The sequence below is a fragment of the Ctenocephalides felis genome, unplaced genomic scaffold, assembly GCF_003426905.1.
Source record: "Ctenocephalides felis isolate EL2017-DRISC unplaced genomic scaffold, ASM342690v1 CF-g0.4_SCAFFOLD_01492, whole genome shotgun sequence".
Classification (NCBI taxonomy): domain Eukaryota; kingdom Metazoa; phylum Arthropoda; class Insecta; order Siphonaptera; family Pulicidae; genus Ctenocephalides; species Ctenocephalides felis.
The window spans coordinates 55,992,001-56,010,738 of NW_020537646.1; the positions used below are offsets into that span (position 1 = coordinate 55,992,001).

The 18,738-nt window shown below is 30.5% G+C and overlaps 1 protein-coding gene across 1 annotated transcript in view; it reads right to left on the minus strand.

Moving 5' to 3' along the window:
- LOC113369987 overlaps positions 1-7,450 on the minus strand; it is a 289,295-nt gene extending 281,845 nt beyond the window's left edge. The window contains exon 1 of the mRNA XM_026610623.1: positions 7,131-7,450. Coding sequence (XP_026466408.1) covers positions 7,131-7,382 — 252 coding nt within the window. The 5' untranslated portion in view covers positions 7,383-7,450. The remainder of the gene's footprint in view (positions 1-7,130) is intronic.
- Between the last annotated feature and the right edge of the window lie 11,288 nt (positions 7,451-18,738).

Here is an 18,738-nt window from a genome sequence, read left to right on the forward strand (position 1 = left end):
CAGTAACTTGAATTCGCATGTTCTCTCGGTATAAAAATTTTTACCATTTTAAATCTTGTCGATCACGCTATTTTATTATCTGATCCTCTGTTTTATGATACAAACATAAAATTAGTTGAAACGATCCTACTTGGCAATAATTTTCCATATAAGTTAATATGTCTGATTATTAAAAACAGAGTTGCTAAATTACCTGAACCTTTTGATAAGAAACCGGAAGATCATGGCCAAACAAGTGTTCCCGAAAAAACTTTTTTCATTAATTTTCCATATCTTGACAATAATTTTAACCAATGATCAAAAAGACTATTCAAAAAACACAATATTCATATTACCTTTTCTTCATTGAAACAATTAAAATTTTTATATTCCAACATTAAAGACGAAACTTCTTTAACAAAAAAGAAAGATATAGTTTATATATAATTTGTTTGGATTGTAATTGCTCTTATATTGGCCAGACCTGCCAGAACTTAGAAAAAAACTCAGGCAACATGAATTACAATGCGAAAAAATAGATAACAAAAAATTTAAAAGTACACTTGTGGATCATGCTAATATCGACAACCATAAGTTTGATTTTGACAATCCCCAAATCTTATTCCACGAAAAAGACTTATTTAAACGGAGCAAGGCAGAATCAATGTTAATAGTTCGGACTAACAATAGCATAAATCTGAGAACCGACACAAATATTTTACATGATACTTATATAAACATCATAAATAATTTATAATTTTTTTCATTTATCTTATTCTTTTCAATAAATTAATCTGTTTTTTTTTTCATATTTATCGATTTCAATTGAGTCGCTCGTCAGCTACCGAGCAGGTAAGACCTCCCGGTAAATATTGTCAAGTGTACAAGTGGAATAGTTTATGTGAAATTACGCAATTGTGTTATTATCTAGTTCTAGTGTATTCAGAAAAACATACACTATTATTAGTGCAGTGTTTTAAAAAGTCATAACAAATGTTACCCGTAAGGGTATACATTTTGTACAATCGTACAGTTTGTAAATGTGTTAGAACCATCAGAAAATAATAATATAACAGAACTTCAATGTTCACTACCGCAAGTAGAAACGAACGAAGTAATTTATGATACTTCACACACCAATAGTGAATTTGTTCAACGTTACCTTGAAAGAATAAAACAAATACGCAATCAATATAACCTGCACACAAATGAAAACAATATGGAACTGGACTCTGACCCCTCAACTCTGAGGCAAACACACAAACCGTCCGTTAACAAATGCAATAAACAACCTTTGAACTCTGCTGAATCCTCGAGGCAGGTACCAAAATTTACTGTTAAACACACAAAGCAAAATAATAACATTGAAAATAATGCGGTATTAGTCAGCGAACCTTCTACTTCGGGACTGATTTCAGAATAGTCCGTTCTTTTTACAACAAAATATGAATCACATTTTAAAGAATATGGAGTTAGACACAGAATCGTCAGCTGCTTGTCAGGTAGCCAATCCGTCCGCTATTAAATGAAAAGTAGAATTTCAAAATATTCTTTGAATATGTTTACTGTTGAATTAGAACAAAATCCGAATAATAATGACTTTTACAAAATCGACTACTTATACAAAACTAAAGTGCAAATCGAATCTAAGAGGTTTTCAAGGGAAATCGTTTAATGTACACGCTGCGAAAGGTACGGCCATACAAGAAATTACTGCCACCGCACCCCAAGATGCGTGAAATGTGCTCAAGATCATCTTACAAAATTGTGTAAATGGGACAAAAAGGTCGATCAAGTCAAATGTGCCCTTTGTGGAGAGGATCACCCCGCCAACTACAAAGGCTGTAGCGTCTATAGAGAACATTTCCAAAGAAAATATCCTCCTTTACGACAAAGATCCGCAACGACTCCAAACTCTACTTCAAATCTTATCCTAAGACCAGAACTAACTTTCGCAAACATTACCAGAAATAGCGCAACACAGCCCGAAGACGCAACGAACACAAACAACAACAACATTGGCCACAGTAATAACACTGATAACAATACAAATAATATAACAAACGGCTTTACCGAACTAAAAAATATGATAAAAACATTGACAGAACAAATGTGCACAATGCTCAATTTACTCACGACCATTTTAAAAAATAACAAATAATAATGTCTATACAACTAAAAATTTGCTTATGGAATTCGAACGACTTGAGCATCATGTCCAAGAACTTAAATATTTTCTATCCAACAATAACATAGACGTTATGTTAATTTCCGAAACTCATTTCACCGATTTACACCATAGCATACGTCTTCAAAACTACCGACTATACTACACTAACCATCCGGATGGCAGACCACATGGCAGTACGGCAGTTATCATCAGGGCTAACATCAAACATTACGAGATAGAATCATTTAACACCGACTTCCTACAAGCGACAAACGTCTCAGTAGACCTTATGACTCACCAACTCATTGTGTCGGCAATCTAATGTCCGCCGAAACATAAAATTACAGAAAATCAGTTTTTAAAATTTTTCGAAAGCATTGGAAATATGTTCATTGCTGGCGGAGATTTTAATGCCAAACACACATTCTGGGGGTCGAGTTTGATCACCCCGAGAGGCCGACAATTATATAATGCGATTAGTAATAATGACCTCAGAGCATTTTCAACGGGTGAGCCCACTTACTGGCCAAGTGATTTAAACAAAATTCCAGATCTTATTGATTTTTTTATCACAAGAAACATTAAAAAAAAACTGTACGGAATTAAAATCAAGCTTGGACCTAAACTCTAACCACTCGCCTATAATTCTTCAATACTGGACTCAAACACCGACCAAAATTTCAAGTTCAATCACAAATAAAATCACAGATTGGAATCTTTTCCAAAAAGAGGTAGAAGACAATATATCTTGTAATATTCGTCTGAAAAGCGAAACTGATTTGAATAATGAACTAAAAAACTTCACAAATATAATTATTGAAGCAGCCAAGACATCAACTCCTCAAATTCAATCATTCAAACGACCACTCCCTGCCAATTGACATTAAAAAAACTATAGCATATAAAAGAAAACTACAAAAAATTTGGCAAATTACCAGGTCACCCGAAGACAAATAAAAATTTAACAGAGCGTGCAGGGATCTCAAAACATTAATAATAAATTATAAGAATAATTCTTTTAAAAAATATCTGCATAATCTTTCAGGAAGCAGTGACACAAATTATTCTCTCTGGAGAGCGACCAAAAAACTAGAACGACCCACTATACCTATTCCACCATTAAGAAAATCAGATGGTTCTTGGCAAGAAGTCCTAAAGAAAAAACTGATGAATTTGCCGAACATTTACGCCTCAATTTTCAGCCCTACCCGAGTACATGCGATCCAAATGATACTACGTTTATCTACGAGTTTCTACAGAACTCGCCGTCGACTTTAACCCAGCCTGTTAAACGTTTCACAGTAAATAAAGTAAAGCAACAAATTCTGAAAGCAAATGCAAGAAAATCTCCAGGGCCAGATGAAATATATATCATATTGTTGAAAAAATTACCCGATAAAGCTATCAGAATGATTACAATAATTTTCAACTTAATACTGAGGCTGAAAACTTTTCCCCAGACATAGAAAATAACAAAAATCATTTTGATTACTAAACCAGGAAAGGACCCTCATCTCGAAGATCTCCAGGGAAGATCATCAAGAAAATCTCCAGGGCCAGATGAAATATCTATCATAATGTTGAAAAAATTACCCGATAAGGCTATCAGAATGATTACAATAATTTTCAACTTAATACTGAGGCTGAAAACTTCTCCCCAGACATAGAAAATAACAAAAATCATTTTGATTACTAAACCAGGAAAGGACCCTCATCTCGATCCGAATGAGGATCAAATGAGGCAAATCAAAGATTTCCTGCAGGATCAGGATCTAATTCCAAACCACCAATTCGGGTTCCGCGACCAACATTCTACTATAGAGCAAGTTCATAGGATTGTAAACATAATCAACAACGCATTCCATAAGAAAGAGTATTGTTCTGCAGCCTTCTTAGATCTCACGAAGGCATTTGACAAAGTCTGGCTCACAGGCCTAATGTACAAAGTAAAAAGATGTCTTTCAGATACTTTATTTCAAATGATAAAATCCTATCTACAAAATAGAAATTTTTTCGCCAGTATAGCTAATACAGACTCAAATATCAGTAATATAAATTCCGGGGTGAATCAAGGGAGCGTCCTTGCTCCTACATTATTTTTAATTCATACAGCAGATTTTCCAATCTCTACGGATACAAGTGTAGTCACATTTGCTGATGATACGTGTATTATCGCCGTAAACAAAGATCCATTTGCAGCATCGTGCAGTCTTCAGCACGATGGTTTTCACTGTGGCGAATAGAGGTCAACATCTCAAAATCGGTCTATGTAACATTCACACTATGCAATCAAACATGTCCTTCAGTTGAACTTAACAATACAATGAATCCTCCCAAAAAGTCGGTGAAATACCTTGGCATCCACCTGGATAGGAAATTAAATTGGAAACAACATATAATTAATAAAAACGGCACTTAGATCAAACTTTTAAAAAATTCTACTGGCTACTAAACAAAAATTCTGAACTCTCAGTTTACAATAAACTGTTAATATACAAGGTGGTACTCAAGCCCATATGGACCTACGGTCTCCAACTTTGGGGTACAGCAAAAAAAGCAATCTGAACATCATCCAACGTGCTCAAAACAAAATCCTGAGGAAAATATTAAACGCTCCTCGCTACACCCCTTCATGGATTATCCATCAAGACACAGGCTTGCTCACAATAGAGGAACAAATTTTATTGGTTGCTTCTAAATATAAAAATAGGTTTGACGTACATCTCAATGAATTGGCCAGCAGAGTTTACCTGGATAGTCAGCCCACCAGATTGAATAGAAAGTTGCCACAATACCTTATCTAGTCCAGTTAAGCCTAATTACTATTCTTTTTTATGTTTTATTTGATTGTTCGTTTTTTCTTACCGTTTTGTTTTTTTGTATTTCTTTTCTTTTTATTTTATTATTATTATTATTTCTTATTATTATTAACATGTGTTATATATACCTAGTAGACACGCCGCTGGGTGTTGCAACTATCTTCTTGTTTATATTGTATAATAATTATTGTTAGCAATCTCTGCTTAATGTTAATGAATATGTAAAACAGATTGCAGAATAAATTAAATAAAAAAAAATATTCATCGATTTTTGTATGCGAGCGCTTTCCTTTTGTTTTACATTTTAATGTTACCCATCCTGTCTCCGTCTAGATACTTCAGATTTGTTTCGAATAATTGTGTAGACAATACAGTTTAGTATATTAATGTAATATGATCTTTTATGAGTTTTTGGTCTTTCTTACTCATAAGTTTGTTTTTGGTGAAAAGTACTCAATATACTCGATAATGATAATGAATTAATTAAATTGGATATAATTTTGTTAAATTATTATTTAAAAAAATAAACTAATGATAAATAAATATAGTTGTAGTTGTACATACATTTTTTTATATTTACACTAGTAACTTTCAATTGTGTTTACGTTTGTTCAAGATAATAAAAATACCGGTAATTCACCGGTATTCCGGTTTTAAAATGAAAAATTACCGAAATACTGGTATTGAAATTTTTCGTCGGTATTGCATTCCCTAGTGGCTAATACGTAAAATGTCAAACGTTTTTGACAGATGATGTTCAATTACATTTAATAGGATGTTTTACGTGAATATTATGTATTTATGATTAAATTGTAGTAAGTAGTTTTGTTTGTTTGTTTTATATACAAAAACGTTAGTAAATGGGCCGCAAGTGTTACTAGAAACTAAATATCAACTTTTTTCAAATGTTAATATGAAAATGCACTTTTTGGCATATTTTTCACAAACACTTATATCATTATATTATTTGTTACTTATATTGTTATATTATTTTTTATTTATGTTATTTTAATTCAAAATCTAAATTTGGTAGCGATAAAAGGGACATTTTGTCGAATAACATTTTCCCAGTTATAATTTCCTAGAATTTATCGAAGAATAGATAGTAATATATGAAAGACCGAGGTTTAAAAGGTCCACCACCGATGTCTCAAAAATTAGTAAAGTTAAGCATTGTTTAACAACAATATTTGAAAGTAGAGGAAACAAGATATATAACAAGCTATAACCTTGATTTCAAAACTTTGCTATCGGGAGATAAACGGTGATCTTTGAAAATCCATAATAAAATTATGCTCTTCCGTTGGTAGTTTTTTAGCATTATACCCCACCTATAGAGTAAAAAGGTCTAGATAACAAATTATTGAAAGACATTTTGAAGGCAGTTCACTAAACGTATTCAGATAATTTTTCGTTTGAAATTCGTAATTTCTAAGTTTATATTTGCTCAAAGTCAAATTGGACCTTTGGAAAACTTGAAACGTAATCAATAAGTCGAAAGACCAAAAAAGACTTGAATTGGATTATACCATGTTTTCTATAGAAAGTGTATAAATCTTCCAGTTTGATTGTATTGACAAAATACAGACAAACTAATGGGGTTTAATGTTTTTATAATACTTCATTGTATATAGCATTCAAACAACACATCCTTATACGCTTAAAGTATTAATATTTTTTACTAAAACAACGTTTGCCGGGTCAGCTAGTATATATATATATATATGTAAATATACTGAATATAATGTATATTATGTAAATTAATACTATTGTTACTATTATTACTATTTATACTATTCTAACCAATTATTTCTAATATATATATATATTAGAGAATTTATTATGAACAAAAAGATAATACGCATTCATAATTTTTATAATATTGCTCTGTAACTAAAAATAAAATCTTGTGCTAAGATTTATGACCAACAAAACGCAAAAGAACATGTTTCGACCTAGTTGCTCTTATAGCTTGAGTCTACTTTTAGAATCATCTATACGTATTTCAGTCGCTTGAAAATGTTAGCATCGCATACAAGTTGTACTTCGAACTATATATATGTATATATATATATATATATATATATATATATATATATATAATTTTAATAGTTAAGTTAAAATGTCATTGCAAAAGCATGTTAATGCTATGAAATACTTACATTTTTATTCCAGATCCTGCGTCCTAAATCTGTCAAAAAATCTCGTTTTGATGCATCTTTAAGGTCAGTTGGTTTAAAACCACGATTGCATATAATTTCACTATTGCTTTTGCTGAGGCCATAGGGCACTGTTTGCGATGGAACACTACATAAATATTCTTGAAATGAGCTATTTCTTGAACTATTGTATACACTATTAGTCGATTTGCTGTATGACAAAGGATGATTGCGATGATTTTGTAACAACGACATAATTTACATTTGATTTAAGTTTAAACCAGAAACGCAAAATACCAGGATTACTAATCAGTGTTATATGTTCGGACGTGAGACTACTACTAGCCGGTTTGTTTTTGATTTCCTAGAAAATGGCTTATTGCCATCTTATCAGGGTTGTGTTGATTTCGAATTATGCTAATAATAGCTTAGCGCGCTATTATATATTATGGTATGGATTATATAGTATTTATGTATGAGTATATAATTACTTAGTTTAAATTAATACAACTAAACTACAGAAAATGTGTTTGTTTTTCAACACTCTATGAAAATTTTGTATTTTGTACACTTCAACAAATAGATGTAAGTATGTATGTATATCAAGGAGAAAAAGTTGCCACCAATACAATTTAGATTTTTGGGAAAATTCTATTTTTTCAAACAAATCAAATGTAGTTGGTATTGGTATTTTGCCTTGAGGCAAGTTACATGAACTTTCCGATATGTGTAAATAGTCGACTTAATCAATAAAAATAAATTAATTTATGAGTGATTAAAAGTATTCCGAGTGGATTTATTACACATAATTGGAAACGAACGACACTTAACGTGTATTTTCGGAGTATTTTCAAGAAGCAAATTTTCAAAAATCTACAATTTTTATAATTGAACCAGTTTCCGTAAGACTTTAATGGTTTAGTATGTTCAATAAGATCAATTACTCTATCGTTATACCAAGTAAATCGTCCTATTTTATATTTAACACACGTCAAAAAACTACTCATTTTCTCAAACTTTGATGAATTTTTAAAATTAAACTACATGTTGTAAGACCGTAATATTTCAGTAAGTTCTATAAGGCCATGATATATATCGCCAAAAAATGTTCCATCAAAATCGACTTAAATTTTTTTTCAACGGTTAGTTACAAGAAAACGGTTCGATAAATTTTCACCTAAAACTAAACAGTATCATTTCCAGTTTTTGATTTTTCAAAATTGATTCGGTAGTATGAGCTTAAATGTTGGACGAATGTTTAACACTTTTTTTCAAATAACAAAGAAACGGCTTGGTAGATCGTCGCACAAATCTGACAAACAATAGTCCTCATCGAGGTACATAAAATGGCATTCAAATTTCTTAAATCGGTTCAGGCGTTTTTGAAAAAACGTCGATGAAAGGTCTAATTTTGACAAATGGCAAAAAATCGAAACCAATTTTTGCAAATTTTGATGAATTGTTTAAGTTAAACGAGTTGTCGTAGAGCCGTAATATTTTAGTATGACCTAGAAGATTATGGTATGTATCGTCAAAAAAATAATAATGAAAATCGTCGAAAAAAAATTTTTTAACACTTGATTACAAGAAAACGGCCCGGCCGATCTTCACCAAAAACTAATCAGCACGATTCCAAACCAATATCTTTCGAACGGTTTTTGCATTTTCATAATCGATTCAGAATTGCTTAGTAAAACGTGGACAATTTTATTTTTCACTTTTCTGCGATTTACAAAGAAACGGCTCGGCCGATCGTGACAAACTGGTACAAACGATAGTCCTCATTGAGATACATCGAATGGCTTTTAAATTTTTGAAATCGGTTCAGCGGTTTTTGAGAAAACGTCGATTTACGGCAAAAAATCTGTTCACATACACATACACACACAAACTTTTTCCAAATTTGGTCTCATTCGATTCAGAATGGCTTGAAACGTCGAGAAAACATAAAATTAGCAAATCGGATTTTTTTGTGAAAACATAAACTTCTCCTTCGGGAAGTTAATAAACACATTGAAATTTATCACAATATGTACTCATGTTGAAAATGTACATATGTTCAAGCAAATTCATACAGAAGAAATGTCCATTTTATATAGCTATATAACAATCCGCGGTAAAACGTAAAATGGCTGTACGAATTGGGCCAATCTTAGTTGCACAATTTTATATTCATTAGTGTTTATAAAACATTATCTAGATTATATAATTATTTTATTTAGATTATTCAAATTAAAAACCTAAATTTGGAATCTATCAAAGGAGACATTTTGTCGAATAACTTACTCCCAGATATCACAGACCACTACTTAAATAAGAAGATTCGGTTGATAATATAACTTTGGAACACACACCAGTAAAATGTCAATGCACAAAATTACAAGTTCTCTGGAATAAAATCTTTTGAAAATTGGTTATAATGCTCGCATTTAATTCAATGTATGGACAGTTCGGGTACTAGAACAAGTATAGCAGAAAAATGAGTCACTACAATTTTGAAGACCTACAATTTTGAAGGAATTCATTTCAAAAGATATGTCAAAATCCATGCATTTTAGTTACAGTGAGGTATTATTTATGTTTTATTAAATCACTCTACAAATTGAAAAAGATGAAGAACTTCAACAATCACTAATTTTGAAGAATAAATTGAAATTTTGTTTTATGAATTTATAGAAGAATGGATAGTAACATATGAAAATCTGGGGTTAATAAGATCCACCACCAATATATCAAAAACCAGTAAAGTTTAGCATTGTTCAACAACAATATTTGAAAGTAGAGGGGAAAAGATGTATAACCAGCTATAACCTTGATTCTTATGACTTTGCTATCGGGAGTTAACGGTAATTTTTGAAAATCCATAACAAAAGTATTTCCTTTTGTTGTTAGTTTTTTGGGTTGTGAGCACTGTGATTTAATTCACGAAACCTTAATATAAATTTTAACTATACGCTATTTAATTGTTTTATAAAGTGTAATGTTAATTTTGAGTGAAAATCAATAGTTTTCTTTATATAACCACTTTAAAAACTTACATCTGTGTGAGGCAAAAATGACCAACTGAACATTGAACACGGCTAAAGACAAAAAAGACTCAGATTGAATTATAACATATTTTTATAGAAAGTGTATAAAACTTCCAGTTTGATTGTATTAACAAAATATGGACAAATGAATATTGTTATTATGAATTATATAATATATTATTATACAAGTAGACTTTGGAGTTTATTGTATTTATAATATCTTATTGTCTGTACCATTCAAACTACACATCCTTACACTCCTAAAATAAATTATTCTTTTTTTTTATTCTTTAGAAATAGTTCAAATGCTTCGAATAACCCGAGTGGCAATTTATTACGGCAAGCCCTAACACAGGTCCGGCCTCTATAAAGCTGTACTACGGCGTCCGTATTACGGAATTTAGTGCATGGCCCTCATATGGGCCATATATGGGCGGCCCTAATATGGTAATTTAGATAGGGTCCATAAAAGGCATGCCTGATTTCAGCCCTGACACGGATTGCCCTACAGTAAATGAAAAGGGCCATATTCGGATGCCCTATATCACCCCTATAACGTATTGCCCATAATATGATGATATGGGCCATATTGGAAAATCATTACAAAAACCCTAATACGGCTTACCCATTATTGAGACCATTATTATAAATATTACATATTTATTTAAGACAATCTTAGATTTAAAAAAAAAACTAAGCAAAAGTAGAGAAGAGTATTTTCCATTTCGAGCAATTTGAAGTTAATACAAGTTTACAATATTCATTACAAGTTTAAATATTCAATTTATTTTTTTGTTTAATTTTTTTATTTAATCATTGTGATCAATATTAAATATTGAATATTTTAGTAGATCATATTATTTGTTTCATAAAATCGAACAGCTCTATATCAATCGTCATATGTATTTGGCTCTTCTCATTAGCTTTCACTGCCTTGAAGGCGAAGGAGTTATCAGTTTTCGGGAAGCACGATACGATTTAGTATTACGATTAAAACTGTAGAATATTTTCAATCTTAACGAAAATACGTGGTGAGTATTTATTTATAAGAAATTAATCAATTTTGTGTATTAAATAATATAAAAAATTAACTTTATCCCGCAGGAAAACATTCTCTTATATCAATATATTTGATCGACAGAAAAGCTGATTTCAGTAAAAAATGTTTTGGAAATCACTGCTCAAGATGAATTGAAATATGACACTGCTTCTAGCCACATTCAATATAAACAAATACTTAAGGGCACCAAATTTATGAAGTGTTTTACAACAAGCCAATGTCAATCAGCACGGTATGTATATATTATTCACAGAGTACAGTTAATATCATGAGGTAGATGGAATATTAAATTAACTAGTTATTATTTTATTTATTTATGGTTATAGATTTTATTACAGATAAAATAGATACGGAATTTGAAAAAAAAATCCGAGATTAACTCCGAATAACTCTGATTAGAACCTAAGTGCAATCCAGTTCCTGAAAAATAATAAATTATTATTCACGTGATTGGGACAAAGAAAGAAATTTTTGACACAAAAATAAATACGAAATCGACCATAAAGATGACAATGTATTTTCATGTTTTTCTTAATTTTGTGTATATATCTGTACATCTTATTCTATAATAACTATCATATATAATATTACTATTATTGTAAACAATAGAATGAATACAAACATTTAATATATGTGTTTCTTTTATTGGGCAATATCAATTATTATTTTCAGGGTCATGTGATAATTTTGAAATAAGGGCCAAGATCGATATTCTTATAGGGACCATTTACGGCTACCGAGTAGGGGCCAGAACAGTTCGCCTTACTTAGACCGTATTCGGCAAGGCGTTACCAAACGCATATGGGCCTAGTAGGGCTGCCGGATCGTGACCCTATTTAACTTTGGGTCTGCCCTAATATGTGCCCTATTTAAATTTTCACTCGGGAAGATGATGATTCTCAAATCCCACAGTTAACACTTTAATTATCTTTTTAACAAGTATTAAAAAATGCTCAATAAAATTGTATATTAAAAATTATACACTGAAAATTATAGAACAAATATCCAATAGTTCAATCAATTTTAATGCCAAGGATTATACAATTTTTTAGTCATATCTGCATTTCTAAAGGAATGAAGCAATGATTTTTTGATTATTTACGATTAAAACATTGATTTTCCAAATCTGCACACAAAAAATCATCGTCTGCCTTTGTAATTTATGGCAATATTAAAAGTACACGTGTTGAAAATTGAAGTCTTTCAAAAGGTATGATAAAATCAGATAGAATTAATATAAAGCATTCGCGGTAAAGGTACAATATCAATGGAAATAGGCTAATCTCTATCTTAAGTTCAGAAGTGAAAACAATTTGCACTTCATCACCAACCACCGCATTCATTGGATAATAACTCTTTTAATTCTGATTTTATTAGAACTTGTAATATACTATTCTAAAGGTAATTAAATGAGCTACAACTTTCTCTATCATGTATTTTACCGTAACTGCTCTTATTTTGAAACGGCCAAGTGTTAAAGGGCTCGAAAGACTCTGCTTAGAGAGCCGCACACTCTTTAAACAAACATTAATTTAACGTGTAACATAATAAACTATTAACGTAACGTAACGTTGTAACAGAAAAATAACTAGCTGTAAGTGGAATTCTGTCTTAAGGCAATTAAGGCATCGTGCCTTAAGGCAAATTGCTGGAACTTCCCGTACCAAAAATTATTTTTTTAAAAACGATTAACATTTTTGAAAAAATTTTACTTCGAAAAAATTAGAGAGAAACTATAAATTTGACAAAAAATTACTTTTTTTGAAAAAAAAATTTTTTTTTGAAAACAAAATTTTTTTGAAAAAAAAATGTTTTTTTCATTTTGACATACTTTGGAAATTCTGAACTGTTTTTCAAAGCAATCGTACTGCTTTATCTGCATAGAGACAAAATGTCAAAGCGAGCAACTGCCGCGCCGCCGTCTAACGAATAAGCATTGGTACGGAACCCATAAAAATATGAAAAAAAATTATACTTATTGTTAAAATCTTTATAAAATATCTGATAATTTGATGTGCATATGTCTAATGATCATTTTTGACCGCCAAATGGCATTTTTTTTTACTTTTATCATTAGATCTCCGAAACCGCTAGACCTGCCTTCATGAAAATTTGATCAATTATTCATCTTGTCAATATAAGTGAAATGTTTTTTGAATTATTTAAATCGGACGCTCCGTTCTCTTAAAAACTGAGTTACCGTTTTCTGCACTTTTTGCCCCGTATCTTTGGAACGGCTCGACCTGCCTTCGCCAAAAACTAATCAGCACGTCTCCTTATCAATACGAATCGAATGCTTTTTGAATTATTCAAATCGGTTGATCCGTGTTCCCGAAATCGTCGACAAAAATTTGTATCCGCACATACATACACACACGCACATACATACTTACATACACACACATACATACATACATACACACACACACACACACACACATACATCCATTTTTTCTAAGGTATGCCAAAATGTTCAGAAACCTCTGAAACGTAAAGATATATAAAAATTTTCATTTTCGATTTGTTTGCGATTACTATAACTTGCCCTACGGGAAGTTAATAAAAAGCAACAATTAGTGAGAAAAAGACCTTGAATTTTTATCTATAAATTTATTCGTATCTTTTATTCTGTAAGAGATATAATAATGGGAAATTGGTTGTTTCTTTGTATAGATTTTTTTTTATAAAATTATGAGCTTTTTGAGAATCGTTTGTATTAAAGTTGTGGTATTTTCTAGAATCCATCAAGATCTCATAAACCAAGTTAATTCTAGATAAAATACGGTTATATTTAATTTTGGTGGAAAATGACATAAACTATTTGATTTAAATAAAAAAAAACATTGTATGCGCCTTTTATTTGCATGATAGCTCACTCATTTTACACGCAGAAGTACTTAAAAACGACGGGTTCTGCTTGAGGTAGTCCATTCTGTACTGCTATACGAAACGGAGATATGGGCGGATATCCTCAAGCAAAAAACATATCAGCGCAAAACAGCGTCAGTGCAAAGGCGAGGAGCTCTGAGAGTTACCTGTGCCTATCGGTAAGGTACGGTCTCAGAAGCAGCTGTATTAGTAATAGCAGGAGCCACACCAATTGACTTGCTAGCATTCGAGAGAGTAAAACTCTACGACCCTACAATAGATGGCAACAGCTCCAAAGTAACAAGGTCGAGAATAAATAAGGAAACGCTACAAGAGTGGCAAAATCCGTGGACGTCAGGAGAGACGGGCAGATGGGCGCTGATTCCGGACATTAGCGTCTGGCTCTCTCGATAATACAGGGACACAGATTTCTTTCTGGCCCAGCAACTGACAAGATATGGACAGTTTAATGCCTATCTTTTTAAGATGGGTTTGCATAGCACGCCAATATGCAAATACTGTCCACATAAAACTAGTGTTAGACGTATCGAGGCAAAAGATCGATATTGAGTACTTTGAAAAGTATCTAATCAAACTATCGATGCTAAAAAAATATCGTGGCGAAAGTATCGATAGTACTCAATATCGAATTTTGAGTACTTTTCATAAAAATCAAACATAAGTGCAAGAAAGATCTAAAACTCATTAAATATCATATCACAATATTAGAATGAATTCTATTGCTTGTAATCCGATGTGTTAAATCAGAATCATTTTCAATATTGTAAAATTTTCACAGTAATTTTTCAATACTAATTTCAAATTCTATAATTTTTCAAAAAAAAGACAAGTTATAATAGTTGAGTATTTTTGATTAAAACAATCTAATCGTCTTATACTATATTCTAAAAGCAATACTTTTTAAGCACAATAATATTTTTAATATTTTTCAGTGCAAACAATTGCCACAAGAACCAAATTAATTTATTATTTTCTAAAAGTTTTTTGCCCACTATACTAAAGAAAGTATTCTTTAGTTTTGTTGTCATTCATTCAGAAAGGGTCAGTTGAAATCCGATTTCTAAAATATGTTCATGATGTGCACAAACTGAAAACGAGTCATTTTAAGATTCACGTACCACAAAGAAAATATTGCTCTTCTGTTCTTTTTTAAATTGTTTATTTAATTTTTAATTTACAAGTATTTTACTTCAAATTACAATTCACATACTTTTAGAAAGAAAATTGAAATCGATGAGTATTATTACTTGAAATAATTATATTTCGATTCTTTTTCACGCAAAATACTAATATATTGAAATTGATGAATATTATTATTTGAAATAATTATATTTCGATTCTTTTTTACGCAAAATACTAATATATAGAAATTTATGAATATTATTATTTGAAATAATTATATTTCGATTCTTTTTTACGCAAAATACTAATATATAGAAATTTATGAATATTATTATTTGAAATAATTATATTTCGATTCTTTTTTACGCAAAATACTAATATATTGAAATTGATGAATATTATTATTTGAAATAATTATATTTCGATTCTTTTTTACGCAAAATACTAATATATAGAAAATTGATGAATATTATTATTTGAAATAATCATACTTCGATTGTTGAATATGTTTTTATAAAACATTTTGGTACTTTAAAAAGGCGTTTCATTTTACAAAAGAGTAGTAAATAAACATATTTATTTATTAGTGTGGTCATATTCATTTTGGGTTTTTGAGCAATAAATTCTGAGACTAATGACACCCTCGGGATCATTTTGGACACTTCTTTGAACAGTTATGACCACCTAAAGAGACTATTGCATAGCATTTCGCAAAATGAGTGGTGTTCATAGTTGGTCGATGAGTGGTGTTCTTAGATTACGCTGTCGATTCTTTTTGAGTACTATCGACGAAAAAGATCGATATTGGCAAATAGATCGAGCTAAAAATTCGATACCAAAAGTACTCACTATCGACCGCAAAGTATCGATATTTACTCAGTACTCGATATTTCGTTCTAACACTACATAAAACCGACAACGCTGAGCACAAGCTCTTTGAATGTGCTCGGTGGAAGGACTATCGTAACAACGCCGAAGATATTATAGGCACCAGGCTCACGCCCTAAAGACTTGTGACCTACATGATAAAACAAGAAGAAAACTGGTCAGCTGTAGCAGCTTATCCTTCCTTTTAAAGGATAAAACCGGAAAACGGGACCAGTTGTCGGAAGCAGGCGTCGCAAGGCGCAGCACGGACTGGATTGATGTAATGCTAATCATCGGCTGATAAATATTGTTCTCAAACTAAAATATAAATATTGATGCAATATTTTTTATTATCGGCTAATAAATATTGTCCTTCTCTAGAAAAATAAATATGATGTAATATTTTTTATCATCGGCTAATAAATATTGTACTCAAATTTAAAATATTGATGCAACATTTTTTATAATTCACTATTAAATATTGTTATTATATTTAATTAACTTCTCGAAAAAGAAGTTTGTTTTGTGAAAAAATCTGATTTGCTAATTAAATATTTTGTCGAAGTGGAATGAGATCAAAGATCTATATATTCACATATATCCTATGCTACAATCTAAACGGTAAAGGATACTTAAAAGGTTTATTCAGACGAAAAATGCAGAATAAAATTACAAATAAAATGATATATAATTCGACATGTGTATTCATATAATTTTCTTGAAATTTTCCAATTTTTTTAGAATTTTGGCTCTGCAACTCGCCTATAGGCCAAACCGTTTAAAATACCAAGTTGTGATATGTGAAAGAAAAACTAAGAATTTTGAGACGATTCTAACGATGTATAATACTTTCATATACGGTTTCTTTATGAAAATCTCAAATGTTGAGAATAGTATAAAAATTCAGTTTTCCTTTCATTATAAAAAAGTTATAAATGTTACAGGGTAATTTATTTTAAATACTGTCCGATATATATAAAACTAATTGAAAACTTTAATTTTATTTACTCATGCAATTATAAAATAAAAAAATAATAATAAAGGGACTGGGATTTGAACACCAAAATCAAAATTAAAACGCTGTAACGCTAGCCATTACACCAACAAGATATACAATCGTGTTGTTGTAACTCACTATCTTGTATAGCAGGTATAAAATTCTAGATGTTTCTATGCACTTCTGTGCGTGACTCATGCACGAAGAAAGGCGCCCGCGTCGAAAACACGGCGTCCTTGCTTAGCCTTTAATTCAAAATTCTTAATTATAGTATGTTTTAAGATACTAGTTTTGCTGGAAATAATCGAATAATATTTTCAATTATGTGTAATGTTTAATAGTGTTATAGTGTACATTGTTTTCTAATGTGTGTAATGTGCATTGGTGCGGAACATATACCACAAACAAGTTTGGTTAACAATTGTTTAGTAAGCATTGTCTCTGAAAAATATATAATATTTCATTTCTTTGTTGTTACTTTGGATTAAAATACAAAGTTTTGAAAGTTCAACTTAGTTTTACGTCATCTGTTTTGATTTGGGATGAATAGATTAAGTAATAAGTTATGCATATCTAACATAACCTTAGTTTTAATAGACGAATTCTTTTTACTATTGGTGAGTATAATACTTAATTATGCGTTTATGTATCGTAACTAATAGCTATTTATTTTTAGAATAATTACTGCTAACTACATTATTATTAGTATCTGTAATAAATAATCGGAAACTAGCTATTCGAAATGTCAAGATTTGCAAGTTTTCAATAAAAATGGTAAGAAATGCAAGATAATTTTATTTTTCTCACTAAGGATTTTTATATTGATCAGGAGTTTTAACACATTGAGAAATCAGACATATCTGCACTTTCACATTTATAAAAGGTAAGACAATACTTGTTATAATATAATTATATGTCTCTGCATTTAAAACATATTCTTATTCATTTTCAGGTAATATTGTTGTAAGCGCAGAAAATAGAGAAATTGGTTTGCTTAGTAGTAAAATGTTATCGAAAAGTTTTTCATCAAAAGTTTGTAACTAAATAAGTTATAGAAAGGAAAGATATAAATTTTGACAGAATAGTCATAATGTTTGATTATAATAAATGCAATGTGGAATGTCAATAAATCTGTACATTTGCATAGCAAGATTCTAGACTATGATATGAAGGTAAAAGTAGAGTCAAGTACATTTTACAATCTCATTTTAATGCTTTAATAAATTATTCATATTGATAATATATAATGATATATTATAAATTTATTAACAAGGAATACGAGGTTTCAGATGACAATACAAACTTGGACAAAAATATTTTGGGGTTATGATTGAAAAAGTTTCCCAGTCACTGTTCCAGACGATAAGATAAAAGTTATCACTTCTAAAGGGAAGTGTAAAGTCAATCCTATTTTACAATCTCATTTCAATGCTTAGGAAAGTTAATTTGCTTTTATTACTGTTATTCGATTATAATTTACTTGATATATATCAAATGTAAGGTAGGTTTCCCAATGACTGTTCTAGACGATGAAATAAATATTTCATAATGGATAATAAATATATTAACAACAAATAAAATATGTTCAGATGCTGTGAAATGTTTTATTGAGTGATGATGTTATAAATAGTTAAGTTAATTTGCTTT